The following is a 26,405-nucleotide window of genomic DNA, read 5'->3' as shown; positions in this document are numbered from 1 at the left end:
AGAGGTGAATGGGATGATGGGGAGATAGCTTTGATGACCTCGTAGGTCAGGGGCTGTTGACTGAAAAGTTAAGTAGTTAGAACGGGGTAGAGAGAGGTATAGAAAGATGTTAATAGTTCTACATTGAAATCTCCAAAACGTTTTTTTAGATTAAAAATCTTAAGAGAAATTATAAATGATAGATTCTGCATTGGAAACTGCACCGTAAGCGAGCCATCTGAATAGGTTCTTCATCACTTTATTATGCGAATATATTAGGCATTGAAAGGCCAAAGTTGCAGTTCAGTCAAATATCCTGCAGGAGGCAGCAACACGCTAGGCATCGGTGGACACTGGACACCCAAAATGACAGACCACTGCTTAAATAAAATGGTTTAATAATTAATACAAACGAAATATCTTGTTAAAAAACAATCCTGAAAATCAAAGAATTTTACACATAATTGTATTTCAAATGGTCGAGAACATAGAAAAGTACAAAAGGCACTGTGCAGTTTACTCTGTCCAAAATGTACAAAACAGTTGATACCATCGAAACACCGTAAAAGACATCTCCAGCATTTTACCAAGTAGAGGATGAATATTCAGGAATGGGACCAAGCAAAAATAATCTGTTAAAAATAAGCATTTCAATTCCCAAAGACATGCTCAAAAGCGTCTACACTCTTAGCCAACGTGGATTGATAGTAAAAGGCATTAATATAGTGACAGCACTACTACTTTTGCCCATAACAGGACCTATAAAAAAAAGTTAAGGAGTATTGGAAGGGAGTGTTAAGACAAAGTACATGAAATAAAGAGGAATGCAGCATTATGATACACATAAATTCTATAGGGATGTTTGACTCTGCAGCTTGGAGAGAAAGCGACAGAGGTAAAGACAGAGAGACAGACACACACACAGAGACAGAGACAGAGACAGAGACAGAGACAGAGACAGAGAGAGAGAGACAGAGAGAGAGAGACAGAGAGTGAAAGAGTGATTGGGGTGTGTGCAGAAAGAGCATTAGCCAGATACCTGTTCACCAACAAAACACCACCACACATTCTCACCCTCCAACCGGGCTCCGTCTTAGTCCTGCTCGTATCCTATACATGTGCAATTTAACCCACAACAATCTCCTGCCATCTTGAAAACATGACAAACAAAAAAACAGAACCTTAAACAAAATGAAAACAGCATTAGGATTTATTTACTTCCATCACATTCCAGGCCAATGATTCACAAGCTTCCGATTGAGCAAAAGGTAGAATGAATGGAAACACGTGTTCATATTCTTGGTTTAAATCGTGCCGTTAACCTCTTAAGGGACGGGGAGTTAAGGGGAGGGGGAGTTAAGGGGCTGTTTTTTTATACTAAGACATTCTGGTACAGATCCTCTGTGTGTGTTGTGAGACGTTGCCTGGTGAGACAAGCCCAGAACCGTTTCAGGTGCAGTTGGTTTTCCCGAAGCTCCTGTTGGTTTAACCGCTGCCCGCTTTGGGGTCTTTGAACCGCGTGGAGACAGAGCGTGCTTTATAATTTATTTATCCCCGTTTACTCCCGCTGGTGAGGATTTGTTAATATGACTTTCAAATGAGTCTACTATTCATAAACACACGGGCTGGGCTCTCCGCTCTCTCAGTTCAGAATCCCCCCAGAGAAAAGGCATTCCACAATTATTCAGCTCAAAAAGTGCTTAAAAGTCACGCAGTCACATAGCAAAGTCATGTACCGAAAACAAATTCCACCGATTTTCTTCTTAAACCAATTAAGTAAATTTCCGTAAATTTGAAAAAAATAACACAACTCACCAAAGTAATTATTGCAAGGCATGAAGAAGGCTCTTTGGGATAAGACGGTATGCCGTTATCTAGCTTAACATGCAACATGGCGACATTCTAAGATACAAATCTACCACTCTTCAACCCCTCTGCTAATGAGTGTACTTACAGCACTGGAATGCCTTCTAAGAACATGGAGGAAAACACGATTAAAGCAGACCTCTCGCAACTTAATAACACATTGAAAAATGCAATGGCATTAAGAGGATGAGCTACGAGTGACGTAAGCACTGTGCTAACACAGTTTGGTGTGTTATGGCTTCCAAACGCTTCAGATTTGTTAAGGTTGTATTTACAAAGCAATGAGGAGGAACTGGTACTTGTAACATTCTTTCAACGTTGTTTTTCGGGAATCGATTTCTTTGGCGCTTCGGATTTTCTGTGCAACGGGAAGACGAGTCGTTTAAGCATGTCGACGTCTCCCCTTCAATCGGAGGATTAAAAAAAATAATAATCACAGATTCATCATCGCTCTTCTGCACAGTTTGTGGCTCCGCCTGAGTGGAACTCAGAGGTACCCGTGTTCATCCAGTCCTTTAGGAGTCACCGGGTTCCACCTCGCAGCACTTTTAGCCGTAGAATAACCTAGAATCAGAAAGATGTACAGCTTAAGCACAACATCTCAAAAAAAAAATTCAATAACAAGCCAACGGGCGAGTACAAGAACGCGTTTCCGAATTTCGGAATTTCTCAGAATGCTTTCATTTCTCAGAATGCTTACCCAGCTCCGATCTCCCTCTCCCGGGCTCCGGCACTCGCCGCTCCACGGGGGGCAGCCGGCGCGAGTCGGCGTCGCTCTCCCCCGACGACGCCTGCTGCTCCCCCCAGGCCTCTGTCAGGGCGTGCAGCGGGGGCCGGCGGTGGTACTTGGCCCGGTACGTGTCCGTCATGCAGCCGTCCACCGAGAAGTAGGTGGTGGGGAGCTTCACGTCGCTCGGCGGCGTCGTGGCGGCGGCGGCATCCCCGTCCCCGGAGAACCCCTTCTCGCTGTCGCTGGCCGAGAGGTCGTTCCGCTCCTGGTCCGAGGACACCGACTTGGAGCCCGCGGAGCTGGAGTCGGACGAGTGCCTGTGGTCGGGCGTGGCCTCCATCCAGCGGCGGAAGGTCGGGTGCGTGGTGGACAGTAAGGGTGGCGGGGGCGAGGACGGGGAGTCCCGGCGCCGGTCCGCGTCTCCGTCCAGACCCGGGAAGTCGCTGGGCCAGCGGATGAAGTCCTTTGGGGGCAGCGGCGGCGGCGGAGGCAGGGGGTCGTCCTGCTCGGAGAAGGGGCCGGCGAGGTCGTCGGAGCTGTTCCACTCTGAGCTGCTGGTCTTGGCCAGGTAGGGGGGCTCCGGGCTGCCATCCACGTTCTCCTCCCGGTCGCTGTCAGGGCTGCTGATCTTCTCCAGGCGGCCCGGGTTGTAGCGGAAGGCTCTGGTCCTGTGGATTAGGATTCAGTCACTTTGACCAACTCGTAGTGAACGGTCATTTAAAAAAAAAAATAACACAAAAAGACACCTTCCGATTTGGAGTGCGATTTCCATTTTTATTCTAAATTCCCTTTTACCTTTGCAGGTACGGAGTAGACACTGGATCGGGATCCTTGAGACCCGCTGGTTTCCGTCCACGGTCATCTAGAGGACAGACGGGAAGCGTTACGGCATTAAACCCGAGACAACACGGATAATAACTACCGCCACAGCGGTCAGTCCCCGGCCAGACAGACAGCAGCCCGTCGGCCGCGGCCCGTCAATAAACAAATAAATTGCCGGAAATAAATAAACAAATAAACTGGCTTAACATCTGTCATGATGGGTTTATATCTGAGCGAAGCTACTGCTGCGTGTCCTCTCCCTCTTTCCCCCCCCCTCTCCAAAACATGTTAGATAATCTAGCAGGGGTCAGTGTGGGGGCTTTCGCCGGTACACAGACAGTGGCGGTGTAGCAGCCAGTCTAGAGCCGAGTGCCCCGTGGCTCTCTGTGTTCTGTCGCTGGCTGACCCTGCCACACAGAGGGCTACCCCCGAAAGGGAAGCTGTGTCGATGTTCTGGCCCCGGTTAGCTTTGCGCTCACCTCTGCCAACGATAGCAGAGTTAGCGCCAGTGCTACAGAGAGGGAAAGGTAAGGATGCGTGTAAACAAATAAGGGGTGGGGGCACCCCCACATTGATTTGGGGGTTGAATTCCCTACTATGTCCCTTTAGTCCATGTCCTGTTCTCATTATCGAAGACACTTTGGTTTGTAGATTGAAATAACTGGACAATGTTGTAAAATTTTAAGAGGGAAGAAAATTGCAAGGTGTATGTCACCTGATTAACAAGTTAGGATAAGTCGGTCGGCAAACTGGATGGGTTTGATTCACAACGCCCAATCAGAGGAAAGCATCAGAGCTCTTGGACCAGTAAGGAACTCGGAGTAACATCTGTGGCCTGTCAGTCTGTCAAAACACGCTCACACACCACTATTTTAGCCGTAGGGCGCCCCCACTATGAGCATTAAGCAGCTAAATCCTTTGTGCTGGCGTGCAATTACACTGGAGGGTCGGGCTAGGGACTCCGTCTCTCTTCCCACCCACCCCCACCCCCCCCAGCACTGCTGCATGGTTAAGCTGATAACTCCCCCAATGTGGCAGCGTTTGTTTTGGTCCCGTTGATAAGCGACTAAACAGCGTAATGCCGTTAAAAAAAAAATATCACTGGAATGCGTTTTTGCTGCACTTCTGCAAAAAGCTGTGAGGAAAACCAAAGATTTGGCAGTTTTACCGGACCACCAAACGTAGTGATTTCCTGTTGCTATGCACATAAAAACGTTGTCTAACAATTTAATAACCTCCCATTATTAACCAATTTCTCCTTTTTGTTATTAGAAGATGCAGTATCAAGAAACAAAACAGAAAGACCGAACACGTCAGAGTCGTCATCGTTTGCCCAGTGGACCAGACCGGGGAACGATTCCCAGTGAGACATTAACTTGTATAGCGCTCCCGTTTCTCCATTTGCACACAGGTCTCCTACATCAGGAGGCCATTACCCTAGTGAACGAACTCCCTGAGAACATTTGACGCCCATCTGTACAAACGCACACACCCCGGAAACACATCAGAGAAACCGGCAGTTATTCATGTAGAAATATGACCAGATATTCAAGAGTCGTACACTTGTAGAGTGAAAAATAACTGCAAATATTCATTCCAAGTTAATGCAACTCTGCTTAATTTGTCTCCGGTTCCATTTTGGATGCCAGCGTGTGCATATTCATAGTCAGCACATTGAAAGAAATGCCCGCAAGACCTCAGACGGGTTAGAAAAATTACAAAAATATACATGAAAAGGCTGTGTGGTGAGTGGTCACTGTGTTCATGCACACATATATATATATTCATGTATTCAGTGTGGGGGAATGCAGATAGAGATCTAGGGCAGGGCTATTCAACCTCCTTAACAAGTGGGCCGAAAAGGAAAACCACTGGGGGTTCATGGGCCACACAGAGGTAAAACTACGTCAATGAATCTGCTACAAATAAATCGTACTTAAAATAGTGTTAACTTAATATATATAGTACTACTACATGGAATAAACTTGTCAGACGCATTCCTTCCTTCTTCACTTTTAATCGTATCATTATAAAAGATTTTGTTCTCACATATTTTGGACACGTATTTAGAATTCAACAATGTTGTTTGAATCATCACAAAACAGAACTACTGTACATATGAGACATTTTGAGCCAGTGAGTCAGTGAGAAAGATTGCACTGCCTCGTTTGCCTAGTTTGGCTCATCCTGAGACACTCATGCAGCTTCTTATAGGTCATCGAGCAACGTGCCCTTGTTCTGATGGCATTCATATGAGAAAAGCTAGACTCATACGTATCGGTTGAGCCAAACATTGTCAGAATAAGTGATGCCAGTTTCTGATTGTGGGGTACTGATACTGGCTAGTATCACCGGCTACACACAGAAACCTGATTTGCATGCAACTATGTTTCTCGTTTATTTTATTTATTTTTTGCATGCAACCACTTGCGGGCCAGAAAAAGATTAAGAGGGGCCGCATTTGGCCCACGGGCCGCTAGTTGAATAGGCCTGATCTAGGGGATGAAACCACAGATGTGTCCACGCCTGACGCCATTCCAGAGTCATAATACACACATACAAATACACACACACACACAGGCGGACACACACATCCACGCACACAGACAGAGGCACACAAACACCCAATCCAGTCCTCCCCTCCACACACACACACACACACACACACACACACACACACACACACACGGTCATCATCGCCTCACACACACATCTGTCTGTCTGGGCTGCTGAGGTCACGTCTGCTTGTGGCGGAAGTGGAGGGGAGGATAAACAAGCCACTTGACACTGTTTCAATACTTGACGCTGGAGTCGGTCTTTCATTTGACACGAGGAAGCATCCTCCTCACGAACCACGAGCCGTTCAGTGAGAACCTTTTGACAGCGCTTAGATGTTGCTGTCAGCGCACCGCCGAGACAACCTGTTCCTGTACTTTTAAGGTTTATTTTAACAAAGAGATTTGTTCCTCCTCTTATCATTAAAATGCATGTTGTGGCATATGTACTAGTCACGTCCGTGCGGTTATGCACGGAGGGAAAAAACACAAACTCAGGCAGTGCGTCAAAGCGTCCGCACTTTGAATAATATTCCAACAACATCAATTATTAATTTGCGGCTGAATATAGTTGGGTTTTGCAGACGGATGAGTCTGGATTTTAGATTACACCAGATTACCATAAACAGATTAAGGCAACTTTAAAAAAATATATATATATCTGGCACAAAAGTAAGATGAAACCTAGACACATGCTCTGTCTGGCTCGTCCCAGTCCTAGACGGCATGTTTCCAGACATATTGGAGGACAACTTTTTGATTTGTTTTGTCATGAACACGTCCCAAAGTTCTGCTCATTGCCCATTGGGTAGAGGGGCTGGAGGAGTGAGGTCAGGGGTCGATTCCCTTCAGAAACAACATGTCTTAGTCTGTTCTTCCTCATCCTTTCTCCCTCACTTCTATTATCTCGTGTGTTAATATGATCCAATGGCCTGACGACCCTCTGTCTTAATGTCCTCTTATCCTGGGGCGTTAACACATCGCAGGCTTGCTAAGCACAACCCACTCACTTTACAGGCAGAACAAGAGCCCCCCCCTCCACACACACACACACACACACACACACACACACACACACACACACACACACTAAGGAAAGGGCCCAAAGGGTCAAGAAACTACCCATCACTAATGCACTCGAATGATGGGATAAGGTAATGTTTTGCTGACATCATGGAGAAACTAAATGTCTATACACGAGGAGAAGTATGGGAGAAGAGTGTTCTACAAGTTGATGAAAGGTTTAAAGGATGTTGGCGGTTCATCCAGGGGATCATTCTGGACGCTCCGGGGCAACCGGGTCCATGTTCTGGACTCCGGGTTGGAGACGGGCAACCCAGCTGTGTAAATCAGACAAGTTGTGGGCCATCGCGCCTTCTGCTCAGCTGCAGCTAGTCTGTGGAATGCTCTCCCTGACCATCCAAGGGCCCCACAGACTGTGGATTCTTTTAAAAAAGGCCTAGAAACCCATCTTTCTAGAAAAGCCTTTGGCTAAACTGCTATTTTAAATTATTATTTTTTCTCTGTTATTTTTCTTTTTAATCTAGTTAGTCTTTTATGTTTTATAGTCTTTTAATGTGCATTGTAGCACTTTGAGGTCATTGAGTTAACGTAAAGTGTGTTATAAATAAAATGTATTATTATTATTATTATTATTAAGTTCCTGAGTTACAGACTCAAAGTCCCACACCAGAATGCCTGGACTTGCGGTAAAGACATATTTCAGCCTTTGGCTGAGAGGTGGGAAAGGGGGAAGATACAAGGTTCACTAAAGTAAAGTCGGCTATGGATGAGACGGACTAGCAATAGCATAGGGAAGCTGGCCGCAGGCCCCGAATATATTGGAGGGACAGGGCTCAACGGCTCTGGAGGTAACCCGCTACCTTAAACTCCCTGCTATGAATCCATGAAGTCTTCCTTCTTCTGGGTTACCTGCGTTTTACATTCACTGGAGATGCAAGGACGAAACATGCTGAGAAAACAGGGTTTTGGAACGGGCAACCGAGGTTGGCATGGCTTTTTATCAAGCAGGTCAGGTTGCCAACACAAAAAACCAAATGAATTACGCAACTTTAAAAAAAATCTATATTATGATAGTGTGCGTGTGTCTATGTGCGCGCTTGTTTCCATGTGCGTGCGTGTGTCTATGTGCACGCGCGTGCATGTGTGTCTATGTGGATGCGTGTGTGTCTTTGTAGGTGTGTGTGTCTATGTATATTTCTGTCTGTGTGTCTGTCGGTCTGTGCGGGTCTGTGAGAGAGGAAGTTTGTGTGTAGAGTCATCCCAGGCTTCCCAGGAAGGCCGGCCCACACCAGCGACCACAACTGAACATCAGCCAACTAAGCCTTTTACCAGCAGCTGCTAACAAACAATTTATACTAGAAAAATAGGTCAGGCCGAGGACCATGCCAGGCCAAAATCACGGCAAAGACGATGGGCGTGTGATAATTTAACCTATTCCAGTTATCTTCCCCTCTCTAGTACTTTGGAACTCACAAGCAGATTGTTAATAAGAACGACCCTATCGTGAACTTTGGCATCCAGGGGGAAATCTTTAAACAGTCCAGGCATGCCACATTAACAGACCTTTTAACAATTAATGTAAAACTCGTGCTTAACAACAAACTAAAAGGGCACCATGAAAAAACAACGTCACAGAGATGGGTCACGGCTGGCTGGGCACAGCCTGGCACGCCGGCAACCTCAGCCAATAACCCCTCTCGCCCTGCTCATGAGCGTGGGAATCCGTGACAGCCTCTTCACAGGTTTTGGATGTTTGACCTTCCCTCTCAGCCCCTTAGTCGATACGTCCCCTCCGCGCGCCAGGCGAGGGGACAGCAGGAGTCAGACGGGGGTGTCCCTCTCCCTGGGTTAATGTCACCTCCTTTAACTCGAGCTAGGGCGGCGGTTTGTTTTGTAAAGACGTGCTATCGCGGCCGGACACGCTCTGGCTTTTTACGACGAGGCCGCCTTCAAGAGGGATACAATTTAATTTTCCAGAATAAATATTATTTACAGTCGTTCCTGTTTCAAAGCGATCCTCGCCAGGATACAGCAGAGCAAACATACAAACCCCAGTGTGATTAGTGAGCCTGAAGAAAAATCGAGGCAATCTCGACATACAAAATAGAATATTTATCGGATGAAATAACAATTATCATACAGAAAACACATTTCTCACGGCGATAAAACCCATTTTCTATTCTTTGCCAATTTTCTGAGCAATGTGGTTTTTTTTCATGAAACAGGACACATTAACTTTGTTCCAACAGAAAGAAGGTCAAGTTTAGCGAAGGAACAAACCTCGGTGTTTCCACGCTATCCGAGAGCCTGACCTTAACCATACGCACGGAACGATAAATCAAGGTTAATGACCCGGTGTAGCGGAGCGATACGGTGGCTGGATCACGGTATGAGTGTTTCAGGAAGTCCACGGGAAAGAACCATGCCGGTTTTATGAAAGTCTGATGGCCAGTGGGGACTTATTTGTAGAATTACAGATAATTACTATTTGGTGTCAACTTGGTGCTGCAAGAGATGAGGTAAACCCAAAGGGGTGCGGACAAAGGCCGGTGAGTCCCATAACAACAGATAATGAGTGTAATAATCGCAAACGCACATCAGTAATCATAACACCAGATTATAAGACTGCGAAATGGTGAAAAGTCATGGGAAAAGCATCCCACAGCCCTCAAATACACCTTTGTGATATGGTATAGATGTTTGCAAGTCCAAACCAAGTATACGCATTACTTGAGAGAATGTTTAAGACGTTGAGAAAAAGTACAACCACACCCGATGTACTGATATAAAAATAGATTGAAGAAGCATTGTCTGGCCCGAACAGAGCATAGTAATAACTCAAATCTAGCTGATAGACAGGAGCTGTTTATACTAGCAGCAGGTTTGTTAGGCAGTAGACTATTAAAAAGCAGGAAAAGTCAAGCTTGTTTCTTGTGTTGCCTCACCGATAACCCGGATGACCTCACCGCACTGAGCAACACTCGGTGAGAAATAACAACCGCGAGAGGCCGCACCCGTACTCAGAAATGCAGGTCAGAGGCGGTGTGGTGTGGTGTGTGTGTGTGCGTGTTGTTGTGCGTGTGTCCACGAGGTGTGTGTGTCTACGCGGTGTGGTGTGTGTGTGTTTGTCCGCACACCAGGTGTGGTATGTGTGTGTCCGCACGGTTTGGTATGCGTATGTCCGCACGGTGCGGTGTGTGAGTGACCGCACGGTGTGGTGCGTGTGTCTGCGCGGTGTACGTTCTTGGATAATGAGCAGAAGGTGAGAGACGCCGTTCATTATTTAGTGGAAGCGGTACGTACACGCGTCCCGCTGGGGGTCGCAGGGCACACCGCGCTCTGAAAGGGTTTCAGGGCGTTTGCACACGGCCACGCAGACACACACTTCAACGTTGGTCCTCATCAGCCAACGTTGTGTCACTGGGGGCCGGTGTTTACCGGAGCGGTGTGCAAACATCTGAAGGAGTTTTAAAGACAACAAGGAGCTGAGGACTCGGAGGAAGGTGAGCTCGGTGCGTACAGTGGGACGAGGTAAACAAGGTTTTGCAGTGTAAATAAATGCTAAATGGACTGCATTTATACCGCTCTTATCTAACCAGTGGCCACCCACAGCGCTTTACAATATTGCCTCACATTCACCCATTCATGCAGACATTCACACACCGAAGGCGGTATCAACAACGCAAGGCGACCTTGCTCAGGAATAAACCGGCGCTCGGCTAGGAGCCGGGGATCGAACAAGTAACCGTCCGGTTACCAGCGAACCCGCCCAACCTCCTGAGCTTCATGCCGCCCAGCAGTGTACCGTCTGCCGGTAGAAATGAACTCGCATTAACATCTTTGATTACATCTTCCTAGCCGGGCCCAGCGTTTGCACAATAACACAAGTATGTATTGTGTCAAAAGCTCTTGCGACACCCATAATTACGACCTGGAACAAAAAAGGTGCGTCTTGGGTGAAGGACAAATCTCTTACCGTAGGAGAAGGAGGAGAGGGTGACGTCGGTGTTGACATCATCCCCTCTTATCTGCTGATAGGGGTCCCTGAAACACAAAAGTGGCCAGCAGGGTTTATGAGACTCTCCACTGATAGGAAAGCAGTGTGATATCGCTCTGTGCACACTTCACCCCAAGAACCACTTTAACAGATTGAAGCTGAACAATGAGCTCTCGTGGCCGTCCCCCGCGACATCAGCTATCTCCTTTTCATTTATTTCGGAGTGGTGCGATGTGAAAACATCTGCCTGGTCACCCGGTCACCCGCCCCCCCGCTGCTTAATCACAGAAACCACGACCGCAAGAGGTCAACATCGCATTAATCACTAAAGGGATCAGAGGTCGCCAATATTAGCCATTAGCCGTCCCTAGCAGAGCCTTGTCTTCGGTGTGTAGGCTTGTTCATTGTTGTGGGGCCAGGGAGGCAGTAACCTCTCCTTTCCAGTATCTGCCTCGGAAAACCTATTATTTTATAGAAGACACTTTCACTAACAGGATTAAAAAATACGCTAGTGCTGAAATACTGGACACAATAGTACCAGTGACCGCACAGGGCAGCAGCCCAATAAATGCATCTGCCGGTATAAAACAAGCGGTGATAAAGCTGATGAAAACCATTCCCAGTGGGGCGTTCCCCCTCTCACCTGGCCGGGTGGAGCTCAGGTCTGGGCTTCAGCTCTTTGGAGGAGACGTTCTCCACCGAGGGCGAGCTGGCCGAGCCGTTGCTGAGCCGGTCGCTGCTCTCGTAGCCCGACTCCGTCCGCTGGAACTTCCAGTGGTCGCTGTGCACCTTGAGCGCCGTGGGCGCCCCCATGGGGGGCCGGGCACGTTCCCCGGGGGCCCACCCGCCCCTGCTGTCCGAGTCCAGCGAGCTCCGGCTGCCCCCGATGTCCTGGCGGGACTCGTCCTCGTAGATGGTCATCAGGCTCTTGGGCTTGTGCTCCTCCCGGCTGCCCCACGCCACCGGCTCCCTGTCCTGTTCCTGGTCCTGGTCCTGGTCCCGGTCTCGCTCCCTGTCCCGTTCCCGGTCCCGGTCTCGCTCCCGGTCTCGCTCCCGGTCCCGAGAAGGGGAGTGGCTGTTGGGCCTCCTCCGGCCGGGGCTGGCCGGCCTCCGGTCCGGCCGGGACGAGTACGCCCCGCCGCTGCCGGCGCCGATCACGCTGTCCACGTTCAGCACCTCCCTCATGGGCTTCCACGGCCGGCTGGAGCGTCCTCCGCTGCCGGAGTGGTCCCGCGAGCCTTGGCTGGTGTCCGTATCGTACCCGTTTGCGTGGTGGTCCAGCCTGCGGAGGCTGGGGTGTCCGCTGACCCCACCGCCGCCACGAACACCACCCCCGTTGTTGTTGCTAGGGGGGCCGCGCAGTGCGGCAGCCACCGCGGGCGCCGGCTCTTGCGTCCTGGGGTGGGGGCGATCGTGGGGCCGGGGGGGGTCGTGGGGCCGGGGGGGGTCGTGGGGCCGGGGGGGGTCGTGGGGCCGGGGGGGGTCGTGGGGCCGGGGGGGGTCGTGGAGCCGGGGGGGGTCGTGGGAGGCCGGTCGGCCCCCGATGAAGGCGTGGCGCTCGTTGCGCGTGGGGCCCTTGCCCTGGCTGTTGTAGAGGCGCGTTTGCACGTGCTGCTTGAAGCCGTTCACCGGGGGCGAGACCGAGCGGCACACGGGACGGTCTGGAACCGGGTCTGAGCGGGAGAGAAAGGGAGAGAAAGGGAGAGAAAGGGAGGCTCTGTATGAGAGGGTGCCTGAGTTTCTTTTTCACCAAACCATTATTCATCTACCTCCCACTCTTAACAAGAAATAAATTATGAAACATTACATTCTATAATTGAATGCATCATTACTTATTTATTTTTTTCCTTAACTTGTGATGTGCAAAGTAGAAACGCAGGAAACGATTTAAATCTCCAACCCAGGCGATTGTAACAAAGACAAACTTCTGACAGCGCATGTCACAGAGCATGCCACACCTCTCTCTCTCTCTCTCTCCCTCTCCCTCCCCCCTAATGCTGGCCTTGTGTTTAACAAAACCCTTCAGTGTCATCAAGTTCCAGGGAACAGAAGTAACAAAGTCTTTCCCACCGTCACCTTGACCCTTCACCGTGGGACACCGCGACACAAATGCCTCGCCCTGTGTGCGGAGTACGGGGGTGGGGTGAGGTGGGGGTGGGAGGGTGGGGGTGGGGTGAGGTGGGGGTGGGAGGGTGGGGGTGGGAGGGTTGGGGGTCTGACGGGTGCTGCTGGGCCTGCCAGCGGAGGGGTGGGAGGTGTAAATAAAGGACACCGGGGGTCCAGGTTTCACACCGCCGTGTGCTTGAGGAGCGGCAGGGCCAAGGAGTTCAGCGCGTGCTTTCGTGTCGACTTTACAGAATGTATATCGGGAACAGCACAGGGTAGGCACTCAAATCAAAGATTCAGAGTGTCACTAGGATAAGACGGTGTGTCTATACTTGGGACTGAAGAATGGTGTGCGTGCGTGCGTGCGTGCGTGCGTGCGTGCGTGCGTGCGTGCGTGCATGTGCGTATGTGTGTAGCCTATTCACAGGCATACAGCAGAATACGGCTTTGCTGTTGCAGACTCATGTCTATTTCAGGCTTTCTTAACAAGAGAGGCAGACATGTGACCACGGAAGTGGTCCTTTGGTCAACCGTTATCACCAATAAGGAACACAAAAGGGAATTATGGGATACATGACTCCACCTGTGAGGTAACCTCTGAAAATACCATCATGGTCGTCATGAATGCAGCCTCCGATCAAACGTTAACGTGACTCAACAGGCAGTTAGCGGTATCTGATGGATTTGAAATTCTCATTTGAAAAGGAATTGTGATTAGATAGTAAATGTGTGGCATTCAGATGTGTTGAAACTACCGATCATCCTCTGATACACGCCACTAAAGAGGACACAAGTGGATGCAAGCCAATAAGGGGAAGTTAAATCGTTGATGAAACACGGAATGTGCCCCACACCCCACACCAACTTTAAATAATTGATAAGCCTGTAACATACAGGCCAAAGCTACAGAAATCAAACAGAATATTGAACAGAAACAAATTAAAATCCTTTTGTCGCCGCACACACAACCCAGAATAGAGTTCTGCTCCCTCAACAAACAGCAATAACCTCTAGCAAAAGATGAAACCGGTTGATGCAAGACGGAACATCTTCGAGGACTCTGTGCCAGGAACACCCTGCACAACCCGGCGCTCCACTCATCTCCAAGGCCAGCCCGACACCTCCCCACCATTAGAACACAATCACCCCAGAGACGGGACCCGACACCCCCATCAGCGCACGGTCTCAGACGCCCCCACCTCGGTGAACCACGCCGCCTCAAACTGTTGCACTCCGGCGCTAAATCAAAACAACTTGACGTCAGGGAGATCCATCAGCTCCTCTCGCGGTGCAGAGGGCATCACCGGCGCGGCCGGTAATTGCAGCGACGTCACCTCGGCCAGCCGCGCTATTCATCACGGCTCGCCGACACCGCCATGCTAACCGAATGCCGGCGTAATTGGGAGTAAAGCGCTCGCTAACGGGCTAACGTTTGCGCGGTTGACTTGGTCGATGCTATCCCCCCCCCCCCCCAGGATTCTAAATTGGAATCGGTGGAAAAGGGCACCGAGGGGACAGAGGAGTTAAACCCATTTCCCCGACACTTGATAAATCTGTGGGAGACCAGGAGAGACCAGGAGAAGCCCCTGGTCTCCCCCCCCCCCCCCACTGCATGTCTTTGCGGGGAATCTTTTTGTTTTGGTTTGAGGTTTGCCATTAAGCCCACCGAAAGGATCGACGCCTCCCAACTGGGATGCGTAAAGAAAACATGAAATCCATTAGGGAGGAACAAGAGTGTTTTTTGTTTACGTATTCTCCCACTCCTCGGTGACTGAGTCAGAGCGAGGGAGAGCAGGGCTGGACAGACGTCAGCGCTTAATCCCCCGTCTGACACATTGCTTCCAGACGGCCGCTTACATAAGCGGCAGACGAGCGAGACGCTGGCCCCCTGCTTTCACGTTGGCCCCGGCAACCGGTGTCAACGTCGCACACGCAGTCATGCAAACACCAACGACCATCTTTGAGCAACTTTTGACACCTTTGCAAAAGCTTAAAAAAAACGTTTTTTTAGCAAAAGCTGTAAGAAATGTTGCGCTTTTTTGCAATGGTTGATCCATTCTCTGGATGGAGGTCGGGTGTGGGTGTGTGTTTCGCTTAGTTTGGACCATCAGCATCGACTCGTGACCTACTCCTGGCTGTGAAATACTTAATTGTGTTTGCTAAACAGACGGATAAAATGCACATTTAAATCGACATGGATGTCAGAGTCTTCTTCTCACATGACTATGAGTGCATCTTCCGCTGGCTCCCTGTGAACAACAAACCTTTGAGGCGGCTCTCTGCCCTCCAGGGTCCAGTCCGGTCGGGGTCTCGTCTGGGGAGGTTTATCCCCCGGACCTCCCCGGCGCGCTGGGCCGCTTCTCTGGAGATCTCCCTCAGGTTCCTCTTCGGGTCGCCGGAGTCCAGCTTCCCCGAAACTAAAAACAGAAAAAAGGTGAAGGATTGAATATTTACGGACGTACATCGACAAGAAGGTATGCGACAAAACAAACAACATTGCACAAAAAATATAATTTAAATCCAGAGTAAAGAGCGAGATGTTTCATAGTGCGTGTGGAATCATTAAGGTCAGGGATGACCCAATAGGAAGGCAGACGTCGGACTGGGAACTCCACAAAGAAAGGACTTATTTACGACTTTTCCAACTGCTACTGCTGCTGCTTAAGAGCCATTATTGAGGCTGCCCCAGTGAATCCCCCTGCAACCAGGGGCCGGTTGCTGAATTCGTAGAGAGAAGGGAGGGGAGGGGAGAGCAGGAGCGAGCGACTGCAAAGCAGATCGATGCACGCATGGCACGCGTTCTGCTGTGCAAGGGGAAAGCCATCGATGCGGAACGGCAGCCGATGCCAAAAGGCATATCTCTGCACACTGCCTCTGAGGGAGTCAGCGGCAGCAGCAGCATCTCACAGAGAAGCACCGGCCAAGCCAGTTATATGGACCAGGAGAGACCACGAAACCTTCACACAACCAGCCACACAAACCCCGCTCTGCATATAACCGTGCAGTCGTGCCTTTGTCAACGTTTCATTTTGTTCTTGATACCCGACAAATACATTCACAAAATGAGGCAAATGAGTGGGTATTGAATAAAGAGGAAAAAGCAGCATCGAACATTAGCCACACTTGTTAAGATCTAAAAGCAGCAAACCTGTAGATGTAAAGGCCGCAGTAACAAATGCAAAAATGTGTACATCGAATCATATCCGAGGGCCCCAAGTGTTGCCAAAGTTGCAAAGACTCACAATCTTTTGATATTGAACACGACCCACTTAAGTTTGAATAAAGTCACACTGCTTTTATCATAACATCATAAAGGTGGTTTGAATCGGCTAATTGCCCAAATAGCCTGTCATAGTCTGTCATCAGTAGATAAATTGTTCAAACTGTTGCAATTACCATTTAGCGTAAATTGACCAGATCACAAACCTTTTGAAAGATATTTGAATAGAATATGGGACCTATTCATTCACCGCAGAGCAAGATCGCCACGTGGCAAAATCATTCGCCAACCGACTTTGGTCATACAACTTTGTATAAAGGCTGCATTCACAAATTTGCCGGGCCACCGTGATTTGTCAGAAACATGTGTATACAGGCTGCGGTCAATATAGCATGCTGCACATGGGCCAGGCTGACCTTGGACTTTCCTCTCTCACGCCGTGTTTACTCTCCCCTCCAGCACTGTCTGTCTTTCGAAGACCCAGACTGTTTACTCATTATATCACATCCCCCTGTTACGCTAAACCCCTCCTCGCCAGCGCCGCCACCGATATCAGTATGCAGGCACACGGGCAGCCACTTCCGTCTGAGCTCCCCTAACAAGCGCTCCTAATCCCGCCAGGCAGATTTAATTCAACACAGAGGACTGTTTTATCATCTCTCCATACGGCGGTCGTTCATCCATACTTGTATTAACTGCAGATTTCACACTGCAGGCTACGGATCCGATACGTACAGAAACACACACTCCCGGGAGTTGTGTAGGGGAAAACCGACACTTCGGCGTAATCACAGAACTAACGTGACGAATCCCTTTCAGGGACGTGCCCTTTGTGAGTGAGTCAACTCCTCTCCTCGTCTGCCTTACGCCTCGTCATCGTTCTGGGTCACGTTACTCCTTCCACTCACTTCAAGTTATTTCTCGTCAGCGTACGAAAAAGTCTGAGTGATATGAACAAGGCCCGGACAGCCTAGTGGTTCCCCGTTCGACCATCAGTGGAAGGGGTTGGTTGGTTTGATTCCCCAATGTCCGCAGCCTTAACTGTAGGCCTCCTTGAGCGAGACACCTAACCCGTTAACTTCCCATTAAGGGCATGTACCTGAATCTAGGGCTTTGACTTTTGCACAAAAATCAAATTCGAAGTTTGTTTGTTTATTTATTAATATTAATATTCGAATATTTATTAATAATATTTTGACCATTAAATGCCTTCAGTAAGACCTGGATTGGGCTTCCCCAACTTACCGCGTTGCTATGGTTACCAACGGTAACCATGTTCCAACGGTTTATAAGGTTTCTAATAAATCGCTGTCTTATCAATACTTCATTCACTGCCTCTTCTGTGGTCATTACAATATTATGAATAGACTGCGTGGGGTTCTCCGACGTCTCTCCCTCTTGGCCAGCCCATAACGGGTTCCAATATTAAGGGCTGCCTAATATTCGTTCGAATTTTGATTTATTTTTTGATATTCGAATTACATTCGAATAACGAAGTTCGGAGTCAAAGCCCTACCTGAATCCAATTCGAGTCACTATGGATAAAGCCATCTACTAAAGGACTTGATCAATCGTAGTAAACAGCATTATGAGGACCATCGTGACGATGGGTTTCAGCTACCTGCTCCTCGCCCCCCGGCGGTGGTGTGTCCGCTGCCGCGGCTCAGCGTGGACGTGGCCTTGGGCTTGGAGTAGCTGGAGCCCAGCAGGGTGTTGAGGTTCTCCTTGGTGAGGTCCAGCTGCCTCGGGCCGGGGAGCGGCGACTCCGAGCCTGGCCAGGGGGACAGGAGGGGAGAGCGAGTTGGAAAAGGCTTTTCCCTGTGGAGCCTGGTGTGTCATCATGAGACCCAATCACAACAGAAAACACCCGGGAAAGTGTTCCAGGATAAAATGGGATGGTTATAGTGGGTGATTGATAGTGTCTTTTTGGGTAGGGACAGCCATGATATCTATTCAACCATCATGAATAGTTTTCCCACACAGAAGGACGCTTCTCATACATCAACGAATGCTCACAGGGAAATGATTCACAGCTTCCAAAAATATTAATAAAAAATAAATTAAAGCAGACAAACTAAGAGCCAACTGTGCTGCCGATACATCAAACCAGCCTCAGTCACGAAGTAAACTTGGCACATAGTCTCCTTCCTGACGTGTCCACAACACTCTCAACTTAAAATCCCCCTTATTAGCTAAAAATAACACCTCCCTTTCCAGCATGCATTAAAAAGGAAAGTAATTTATAATCCACTGATACAGCTATAGTTATATCGCCTGAGTTTTAGCTTTTTCCCCTCCTCGAGTATCTAACGCGCTGACAACTCAGTCTTCCACTCGGAAGCGACAGTGTCATCTCTGTGATATAAGATCAACGCCCGAGGCAGGAAGACACAAGAACATGAAACGTGAGAGAGCGGAGAGATCCGGTCTCGGGCCAGCCTCCCAATTAGACAGTTAGCTGACTTTTGGTTTCCCCCGCTAATGCAGTATTCATGCGGCTACAAAGCCTGGGAGTAGGGGTGCTAACAAGGCAATGAATAAGGACCACGAGGAAGAACAAAATCAACTCCTGATGGGCGTGCTGGCAGGCACCACAGCCCTCCAAGGAGTTGGTTATGGTGTTCTTCGTTAGCATATCACAGGGACCCCTCGAGCCATAGGACATAATGAGCCCATGTTGTTCATTGGGATGATAATGGCGCGTTTCATGCTCACTTTTGCCACCAACTCGAGTGCAAAACCTCATTAGAAACCAGCAGTGGAAAGAGGCAAACAACAAGACATGCTACGATAACAAGGGTAGCCTTCGACCTGGTGGGGGTAACATCAACGGGAGGGCTGTTTTAGGGGCCCTCTAAACTCCCTTACTCTCTGTGTCTGTCTGTCTGTCTGTCTGTCTGTCTGTCTGTGTGTCTGTGTGTCTGTGTTTATGTGTGTGTGTCTGTCTGTCTGTCTGTCTGTCTGTCTGTCTGTCTGTCTGTGTGACTGTGTCTGTGTGTCTGTCTGTGTCTGTGTGTCTGTCTGTCTGTGTCTGTCTGTGTGTCTGTCTGTGTGTCTGTCTGTGTCTGTGTGTCTGTGTCTGTGTGTCTGTGTCTGTCTGTGTGTCTGTCTGTCTGTCTGTCTGTGTCTGTCTGTGTGTCTGTCTGTGTGTCTGTCTGTGTGTCTGTCTGTCCATGTGAGTTTCAGGGTCCGTCAGGGTCGTGGTACCTTGGGCCTTCCCGTTGACGGAGGTCTTGTAGGGGGCCTGGCTGCTGTCGGGCCGCGGCAGCTGGTCCACGGAGATGGCGCTGCCGTCGGGGTTGGAGTAGAAGAGAAGCAGTGGCTGGAAGTGACCTTTGATGCACTTGGTGACCACGTCCTTCCACCGGGAGCCGATCTGACAAGGTGAGCCAAAGCACAGCGGGCGTGAATACACAGGCACGCACACATTCTCACATGCTCACGTACACACACACACACACACACACACACACACACACACACACACACACACACGTGTTGGTTCTCGAGGAACCAGGTACTGGTGTGAAACTACCAGAGCGCGTTGTTTTAATGATTGTGATTCTCTGCCGTTGATCTGCAGGTCCTACCACAACACAGTCTCCCAATTAGCCTGGACTCTTGAGTTAGACGTCCGGGCCAACATTCTTGTGAACATAAGACATCCGGCCGTTCGTAGTACCAACAAGGCAGATCGGGGGCTAGACATTGGTAGCGTCCTGCTAGTGCCCTCCGACCTTAGGAGGGCACTCCTAAGTTAAATAAAACGGCTAATTAAATGTGTGGGGGCTGGAGGAGGGGTCACCGGTAGAAAGTGTGAGAGGTAACTATGGCATTGACTCCCAACAAAATAGGTAGAACAGAACTAAACAAAAGTGAAAGTAAGTGGAAACAGGAATGCGGACCCAGAATTAACGGACAGTTAAGAGGACGGTGCGGAGAAAACGCAAACGAAGGCAACAAGGGGGCCGGTTCGGAGTGGGACACTCAGCGAGATACGCCCGCTCCATCCTCATGCAGAGACGGCGCCGACATCCAGACGCGCCGCTGGGCCGAGGAGCTAAGGCGCAATCTCTGCTGTGAACCTGCTGGACTTCACAGACCATCCACCATGTGTTCAATCATACTATCGACACGCATTAGAGCCACGGTAGTCCCCCCCCCCCCACCCCCGGATCCCAGGCCTGGGGAGGGAAGTGCACACACAGCACTTGTTAATGGACCGACGACCTGCCTGGCGGGCCCGCCCACACACAAGGGGAACGCATGACTCCATGAGAGTTGAACACACACACTGCACTTGACAGGTTGCAGACTCACACACAAAACAATAAAGAAGTCGCAGGTTGGTTGCCGTTGACTATACGGAACAATCACGCAAAGTTGTGCTTCCGCAACGGGCGGGTTCGGGGAAGCTCTGAGAAACGACCTCGCTCCGCGCCGGGCATCTGGTGTGCTGTAATTACGGACACCGTGTCCGGGGTCTCAGGAAATCAATAATAGTTTTTTTTGCATTATGCAATAAAGTTAACCCCCTGGGGGCCGTGGATGCGGAGGCCGTTGATGATGTGAGAGCGCTGGTACGAGGCTCATCTCTTGGCCTCCGTACGTTCGCTTCGTTAGACAAGGGTCGATTCGTTTTTCGGGCAGGCTAAGGGCAAACATGTTAGGCTTCACTGGTGATCAAAGTGAGTAAATATAAAATAGTGTGTCCTTTTCTAAGAAATAACGGTTCTCTGGTAGCCCAAGACAGATAGTGATTTAAAACACCAGAGAAAGGCCAGTGTCCAGAGACTCTTTTTAGCATGGAGGGTCCCAGTGGGAAGCAAGATTCAGATATCCCAGAGCACGGGGAGACCGAAGCATAATCGGGCTCTGAAACATGAGCACGACCCAAAGCTGTGTCAGATGTCAGTACGTTGTTTACATTTAAGGGATTTTTTTGATGCTTTTATCGACACGCTGCGTCTGTCATTGGTAAGTTGAGCGCCCCCTGACCTCTTTGACGGTGGCGTCGTCGAAGAAGACCCATTTGGAGGATTTGGTGTGGAAGGCGAAGGAGCAGTAGTGACGGCTGGAGTAGCAGATCATGGCCACCAGTAGAAGCTCTCCTTTCTTGGCCTGCTCATCTGTTACCCTGTAGAAGAGCTGCGCGCACACACACACACACACACACACACACACACACACACACACACACACACACACACACACACACACACACACACACACACACACACACACACACACACACACACACACACACACACACACACACACACACACATTAATAACAAGGCCTTCACCAGTGGTCTGAATTGAGCTCTTAATAAAGTTAGAGGCCGCCTGATTTATGAGAGATAAAGAGTCCATTCCCTTGTTGGTTTTTCCCTGCTGGGGGGGGCGAAATACTAAGAACCAAATGAAGACATTCTTAAAACCACTTGTCCGTAATGTCAACAAACAGCCAAAGTAAAGACAAACTTAAGCGTGACTTTCTTTGAATGCATTAAAAAGTTATTTATTCATCCACAGACACTCCTCTCTAAGGTTTGGCACATTAGTTCCAGCCTAACTTTACTGCCTGGCTAATTACTGAAACGGTTGTTCTCATTTTTGCTGTGACAACAGTTGGTCAATCTTAAATTACATAACATGGATGTTGAAGTTCCTCCACAGACAAATCACACGATTAAACAAAAGAATTATAAGTATTCCTCAGACTCGTGCAACATACCCCTACACCAACACATGTCTCCCCTCCCACCCACTTGTAATCTCTCACAGGCCCGGTTTACCTCACCGAGAACAATATACTCCAAAACCCAAGAGAGAGCGAGAGAGAAAAGGAGAGAGCGAGTGAGAGTAAGAAAGTGAGGTAGAGAGAAAGAGAGAGAAAAGAAGAGAGAAAGAGAAAAAGAGGGAGAGAGACGGCGAGTGAGAGAGCGAGAGCAAGAAAAGCAGAGCGAGAGAGAGAGAGAAAGAGAGAGTGGGAGAGAGACTTCCGTTAACACGCCATAAAGTCACATGAAACGTCCCCTCATGAATCAAGGCCTTTGTGGAACAACTGCCTGTGCTGGGAAGCATGTAAGCAGGGTGGTGGAGGTGGTGGAGGTGGTGGTGGAGGTGGTGGAGGTGGTGGTGGAGGAGGGGAAGCCGCAGACAGATCTGTGTGTGTAGGAATGCTTTCACAACACGGAGGGGGAGGCCCAAGAGGAGGGTGCTGTCAAGTGCAATAACCGTAGCGGCCCGCTGCGTTACGTAATGTGTTGTTCAAATGAGGGCCGGGCACCATTGATTTATTTTTTCGCTCTCAAAAAAGGTCCACTAAACAACACAGCTGACAACAGTGTTTTCCTACCTACTCAGAGTTAAATACTCATTGAATGACGCTCTCTGAAATATTGCCTTTGATGCTTAGATAATCCCGCTTCCTCGGAGTCCGTGTTTATCCGACACAGCTTTATAGAAAGCAGAAGCAGATCCCGTTAAATTAGGCACCAACTCTTATGCAAGCTCCCATAGTTTGTGGTGTTTTGTTGTTTTTTCAATCTCAATAAGATTGAGAATCTCAATAAGAAACTGACATACGTGTGTGCACGCACGCACGCACACGCACACACACACACACACACACACAGTGTTACGGGAAGGGGAGTTTATATTTTTTGACAAGCTGACCAAGGGCCAGCAGTGTCCTTTTTGATGCGTGCCGGCCAACTGGGCACAGGGTGTTGGCTGCTTATGCAACGGCCTCTACTTACTAAGAAACAAATCCAGGCTTTAATTTCCCACATATGCTCTGCTTCATCACAATAAACACAGCGAGGAGCGGCGCTTTTGAAGCAGTAACTGTAAAAATAAATGATAAACCAAGCAAAACGGAGCCACGGGACCTAGCATGGAGACACTGGATTACAGCTGGCTGGGACATCTCTGTACGTTATGCCCTGTTTGTGGAATGGTTGTGGTGCAGAGTTTTCATTTTTCGCTTAACAACTGTGCCTGATTCTGCTGTGGTTGGTGCAGTCATTAGCCGACATCAAATTTTAGAAAACTTCTTCGGGTTGCTTTTGTTCAGCAATTTTACATTTTCAACCTTTAGTTAATAATCCCCTCGAATGGCTGGCAAGAAAAAAATGCCAGAACAACAAATATACGCTGAACAATCAATTACCACCGAAATAATTCCAGTTAAAGCGAAAGAAAAACCTAGCAGTGAGCGAGAGGAAGCTAATGAGTGAGGAGAGCTCAAGCCGAGCCGGACACATGGCCGGCAGTAGCTTAGGGGGGTAGAGCGGGTTGGCTAGTAACCAGAGGGGTTGCTGGTTCAATCACAGGCTCCTCCTAGCTGAGTGTCTGGGTTTCCCTGAGCAAGACACCTCACCTCAACGGCTCCCGACGAGCCGGCTGTCGCCTTGAATGGCTGACACCGCCGTCGGTGTTGGGAATGTGTATTAACGGTTGCAAGTCGCTTTGGACAAAGGCGTCTGCTAAACGCCCTGAATGTAAAATGTACAATGGAGCCAACCGCCGCATGCTCACCCCAGAGAGGTTGAGGTTCGACCCCAGGGAGCGGATCACCTCCTCCGTGAGGTCCGACTGGTCCGAGTCCCACACGAAGCCGATGGTCACGATCTGCGGGGAGTTCATGAGGACCCGGCGGATCTTGATCCTCTGGCCGCAGTTGCTCTGGATACAGGAGAGAGAAGGCCGGGGAATATATCAGAGAGAGACTGAAAGACTACATTACCCAGGGTGCACCGGTCGTCACGGCTCGTGAACTAGGATGACCTCCTTGAAACGTTACAATTTATCCAGGGAAAACAGAGTTTTACAAGAACGCTTTTTGGCTGTTGTTCCTGTCCAATAAAAGTTAACAGAACAAAATATGGTTCATGGGAATACTTCTGACTTAATATTTACTATTCATCAGGCAATATTATCCAAACTGACAGTGAATTTAGACACAGGCTGAATGAAAACCAAAAAAGGGTTTTGCTTGAAAGCGTCAACTAAATGACTTTAATCGCCAACAGTTCAAAGGTCATCGAGCGGCAGGTATGGGATAGGAATCAAGCTGTAGGATGCAAGACATCAAGGACTAAATCTAATACCCTCTGGCTGGGAGTTTCCTCTGCATAAAACCGCCAGACAGATGAATGGTTCTGTGAGTATGGAAAACAGTGCATCTGCAATACTAAAGCCATGAATCTGGACGGGGGGGATTATTTGCTTACGGGACAGTTGCGCAGGTCTCCGATGGTGCTGGCGGCCTGCAGTAGTTCCCCGAATGACTCATCCCGCCGCTGGTACACCTGTTGGCTGGGGAGGAGGAGGAGGAGTGAGGGAGGAAGGCGTGGGCGAGACAATAGGCAGACACAACACACAGCAGCGAGAACTGCATTGCGTTGTACACACAATTGCTTCTTCAATTACTCTGGATATTGTCAGATTCGGTTTGATCGTTTGTTAAACAAGAGGTTAAATTGCTCGTAAGAAACACGATAGTATACGTGTTTTCTTTCGGGTTTTATTAAGCTTGTTTGTGGTGATGTATTTTGCATTGGCAGACACTTCACACTCAATCTACATCTATAAACATACACTGATAAGGTTTCCCCTTTTCAAAATGTTACGAGTTATTGAAGTGTCAGAGTGTCTAGAAAACACGTAAACGAACAACCCGTGCTGGGACCACACATGAAGGGCACGCCACAGGAGGTGGGGGGACCGAGGAAACACGAGACAGAGGAGAAGGTGACGCATCTCCCAATCAGCAGCTCAGGAGGAAGATAGCACATGAAACATTTCTCCCACCCGATGGTAAGCCTCATTCCCCCCCCCCCCCGTCCATTCTGCCCCACATAACAACGTTAGCATTTCAGCGGCGGCGGCGGAAGAGGAGCAGACCAGCGCTGTCTTACCAGAGGGCTGTGATGGAGACGTAATGCACCAGCTCGGTGAAGGGGTGGGGGTCGGAGGACGCCCCGCAGCTACGGCACACAGACTGGAGGGGGGGGGGGGGGGGGGGGGAGAGAGATAGAGAGAGAGAAAGAGAGAGAGACAGAGACAGAGGCAGAGACAGAGAGAGAGAGAAAGAGGGAGAGAAAAAAGCCACAGGGAAACAAAAAAGGGAAGAGATAGACAGACACAGAGAAACACACAGACACAGAGAAACAGACAGACAGACATAGAGAAACAGACAGACAGACATAGAGAAACAGACAGACAGACACAGAGAAACAGACAGACAGACAAACACAACCACAAAAGCCATTAGACGTTAGCATGGAGCTGCCGGGTGCACATCATCAAGTCGTTAATGTGAAAGCGCTCATGGTGTTCAGAGAACACTCTGGGTGGTTGGTTACAGTCTGGGTGCACGCAGAGGGCAGCGGCGGTGTGGGTGTGAGTAAATAGGACATGGCAACAGCCCTAGACTTTGTGATTATGTTTCTGAGCCTGGTAACGCGGGCTGATGTCCATAAGAGCCAGGGACCATGATGCACCACTTCACAAGACTCTCCTACAACCGCTCACACGTGCCAGGTGAACGCCATTATTTCCTTTTAACCACCGGATCATTCACTCCTCGCAGCATTAAACCTCAAAAAAGGGGATTTTGATGGAAGCCAATTCCCCCCCCCCCCCCCCCCCCCCATCCAAAGCAGTTTCAGGTGTTTTGGACCGAACTGATAGCGGGAACTCTGTGAGGGATGGCCAGTGTGACGCTGTTGTGGGGTCTCTCTCTCTCTCTCTGTGTGTGTGACGCTGTTGTGGGGTCTCTCTCTGTCTGTGTGTGTGTGTGTGTGTGACGCTGTTGTGGGGTCTCTCTCTGTCTGTGTGTGTGTGTGTGTGTGTGTGTGTGTGTGTGTGTGTGTGTGTGTGTGTGTGTGTGTGTGTGTGTGTGTGTGTGTGTGTGTGTGTGTGTGTGTGTGTGTGTGTGTGTGTGTGTGTGTGTGTGTGTGTGTGTGTGTGTGTGTGTGTGTGTGCACATGCGAGAGAGAGTGTGTGTGTGTATATGTGTGTACCGGCAGTAACTCATACGACGACGCTAATCTGAAGAGGGGAAGCTGGAAACACCCTCGCCGCGTGATGAATTAC

The 26,405-nt window shown here is 49.3% G+C and overlaps 1 protein-coding gene across 5 annotated transcripts in view; it reads right to left on the bottom strand.

Annotated features, from left to right (window-relative positions):
* Positions 1 to 360: 360 nt before the first annotated feature.
* The window catches only part of LOC132445650 (inactive ubiquitin carboxyl-terminal hydrolase 53), a 39,629-nt gene continuing 13,584 nt past the window's right edge, over positions 361 to 26,405 (bottom strand). For 4 of the 5 annotated variants that reach the window (XM_060035733.1, XM_060035735.1, XM_060035734.1 and 1 more), the window contains exons 6-18: positions 25,226 to 25,308; positions 24,539 to 24,623; positions 23,844 to 23,990; positions 21,297 to 21,446; positions 19,506 to 19,674; positions 17,920 to 18,069; positions 15,343 to 15,495; positions 12,499 to 12,645; positions 11,616 to 12,408; positions 10,952 to 11,019; positions 3,371 to 3,437; positions 2,546 to 3,243; positions 361 to 2,409 (exon numbers count right to left, since the gene is read on the bottom strand). In XM_060035733.1, coding sequence (XP_059891716.1) covers positions 2,333 to 2,409; positions 2,546 to 3,243; positions 3,371 to 3,437; positions 10,952 to 11,019; positions 11,616 to 12,408; positions 12,499 to 12,645; positions 15,343 to 15,495; positions 17,920 to 18,069; positions 19,506 to 19,674; positions 21,297 to 21,446; positions 23,844 to 23,990; positions 24,539 to 24,623; positions 25,226 to 25,308 — 2,787 coding nt within the window. In that variant the 3' untranslated portion in view covers positions 361 to 2,332. The remainder of the gene's footprint in view (positions 2,410 to 2,545; positions 3,244 to 3,370; positions 3,438 to 10,951; positions 11,020 to 11,615; positions 12,409 to 12,498; positions 12,646 to 15,342; positions 15,496 to 17,919; positions 18,070 to 19,505; positions 19,675 to 21,296; positions 21,447 to 23,843; positions 23,991 to 24,538; positions 24,624 to 25,225; positions 25,309 to 26,405) is intronic. The other variant, XM_060035738.1, reaches the window with a different exon arrangement.

The sequence above is a fragment of the Gadus macrocephalus genome, chromosome 17, assembly GCF_031168955.1.
Source record: "Gadus macrocephalus chromosome 17, ASM3116895v1".
In the NCBI taxonomy this organism is placed as follows: Eukaryota; Metazoa; Chordata; class Actinopteri; order Gadiformes; family Gadidae; genus Gadus; species Gadus macrocephalus.
Note: the sequence above shows the minus strand (reverse complement) of the source record. Positions and strands in the feature narration are given on the sequence as shown.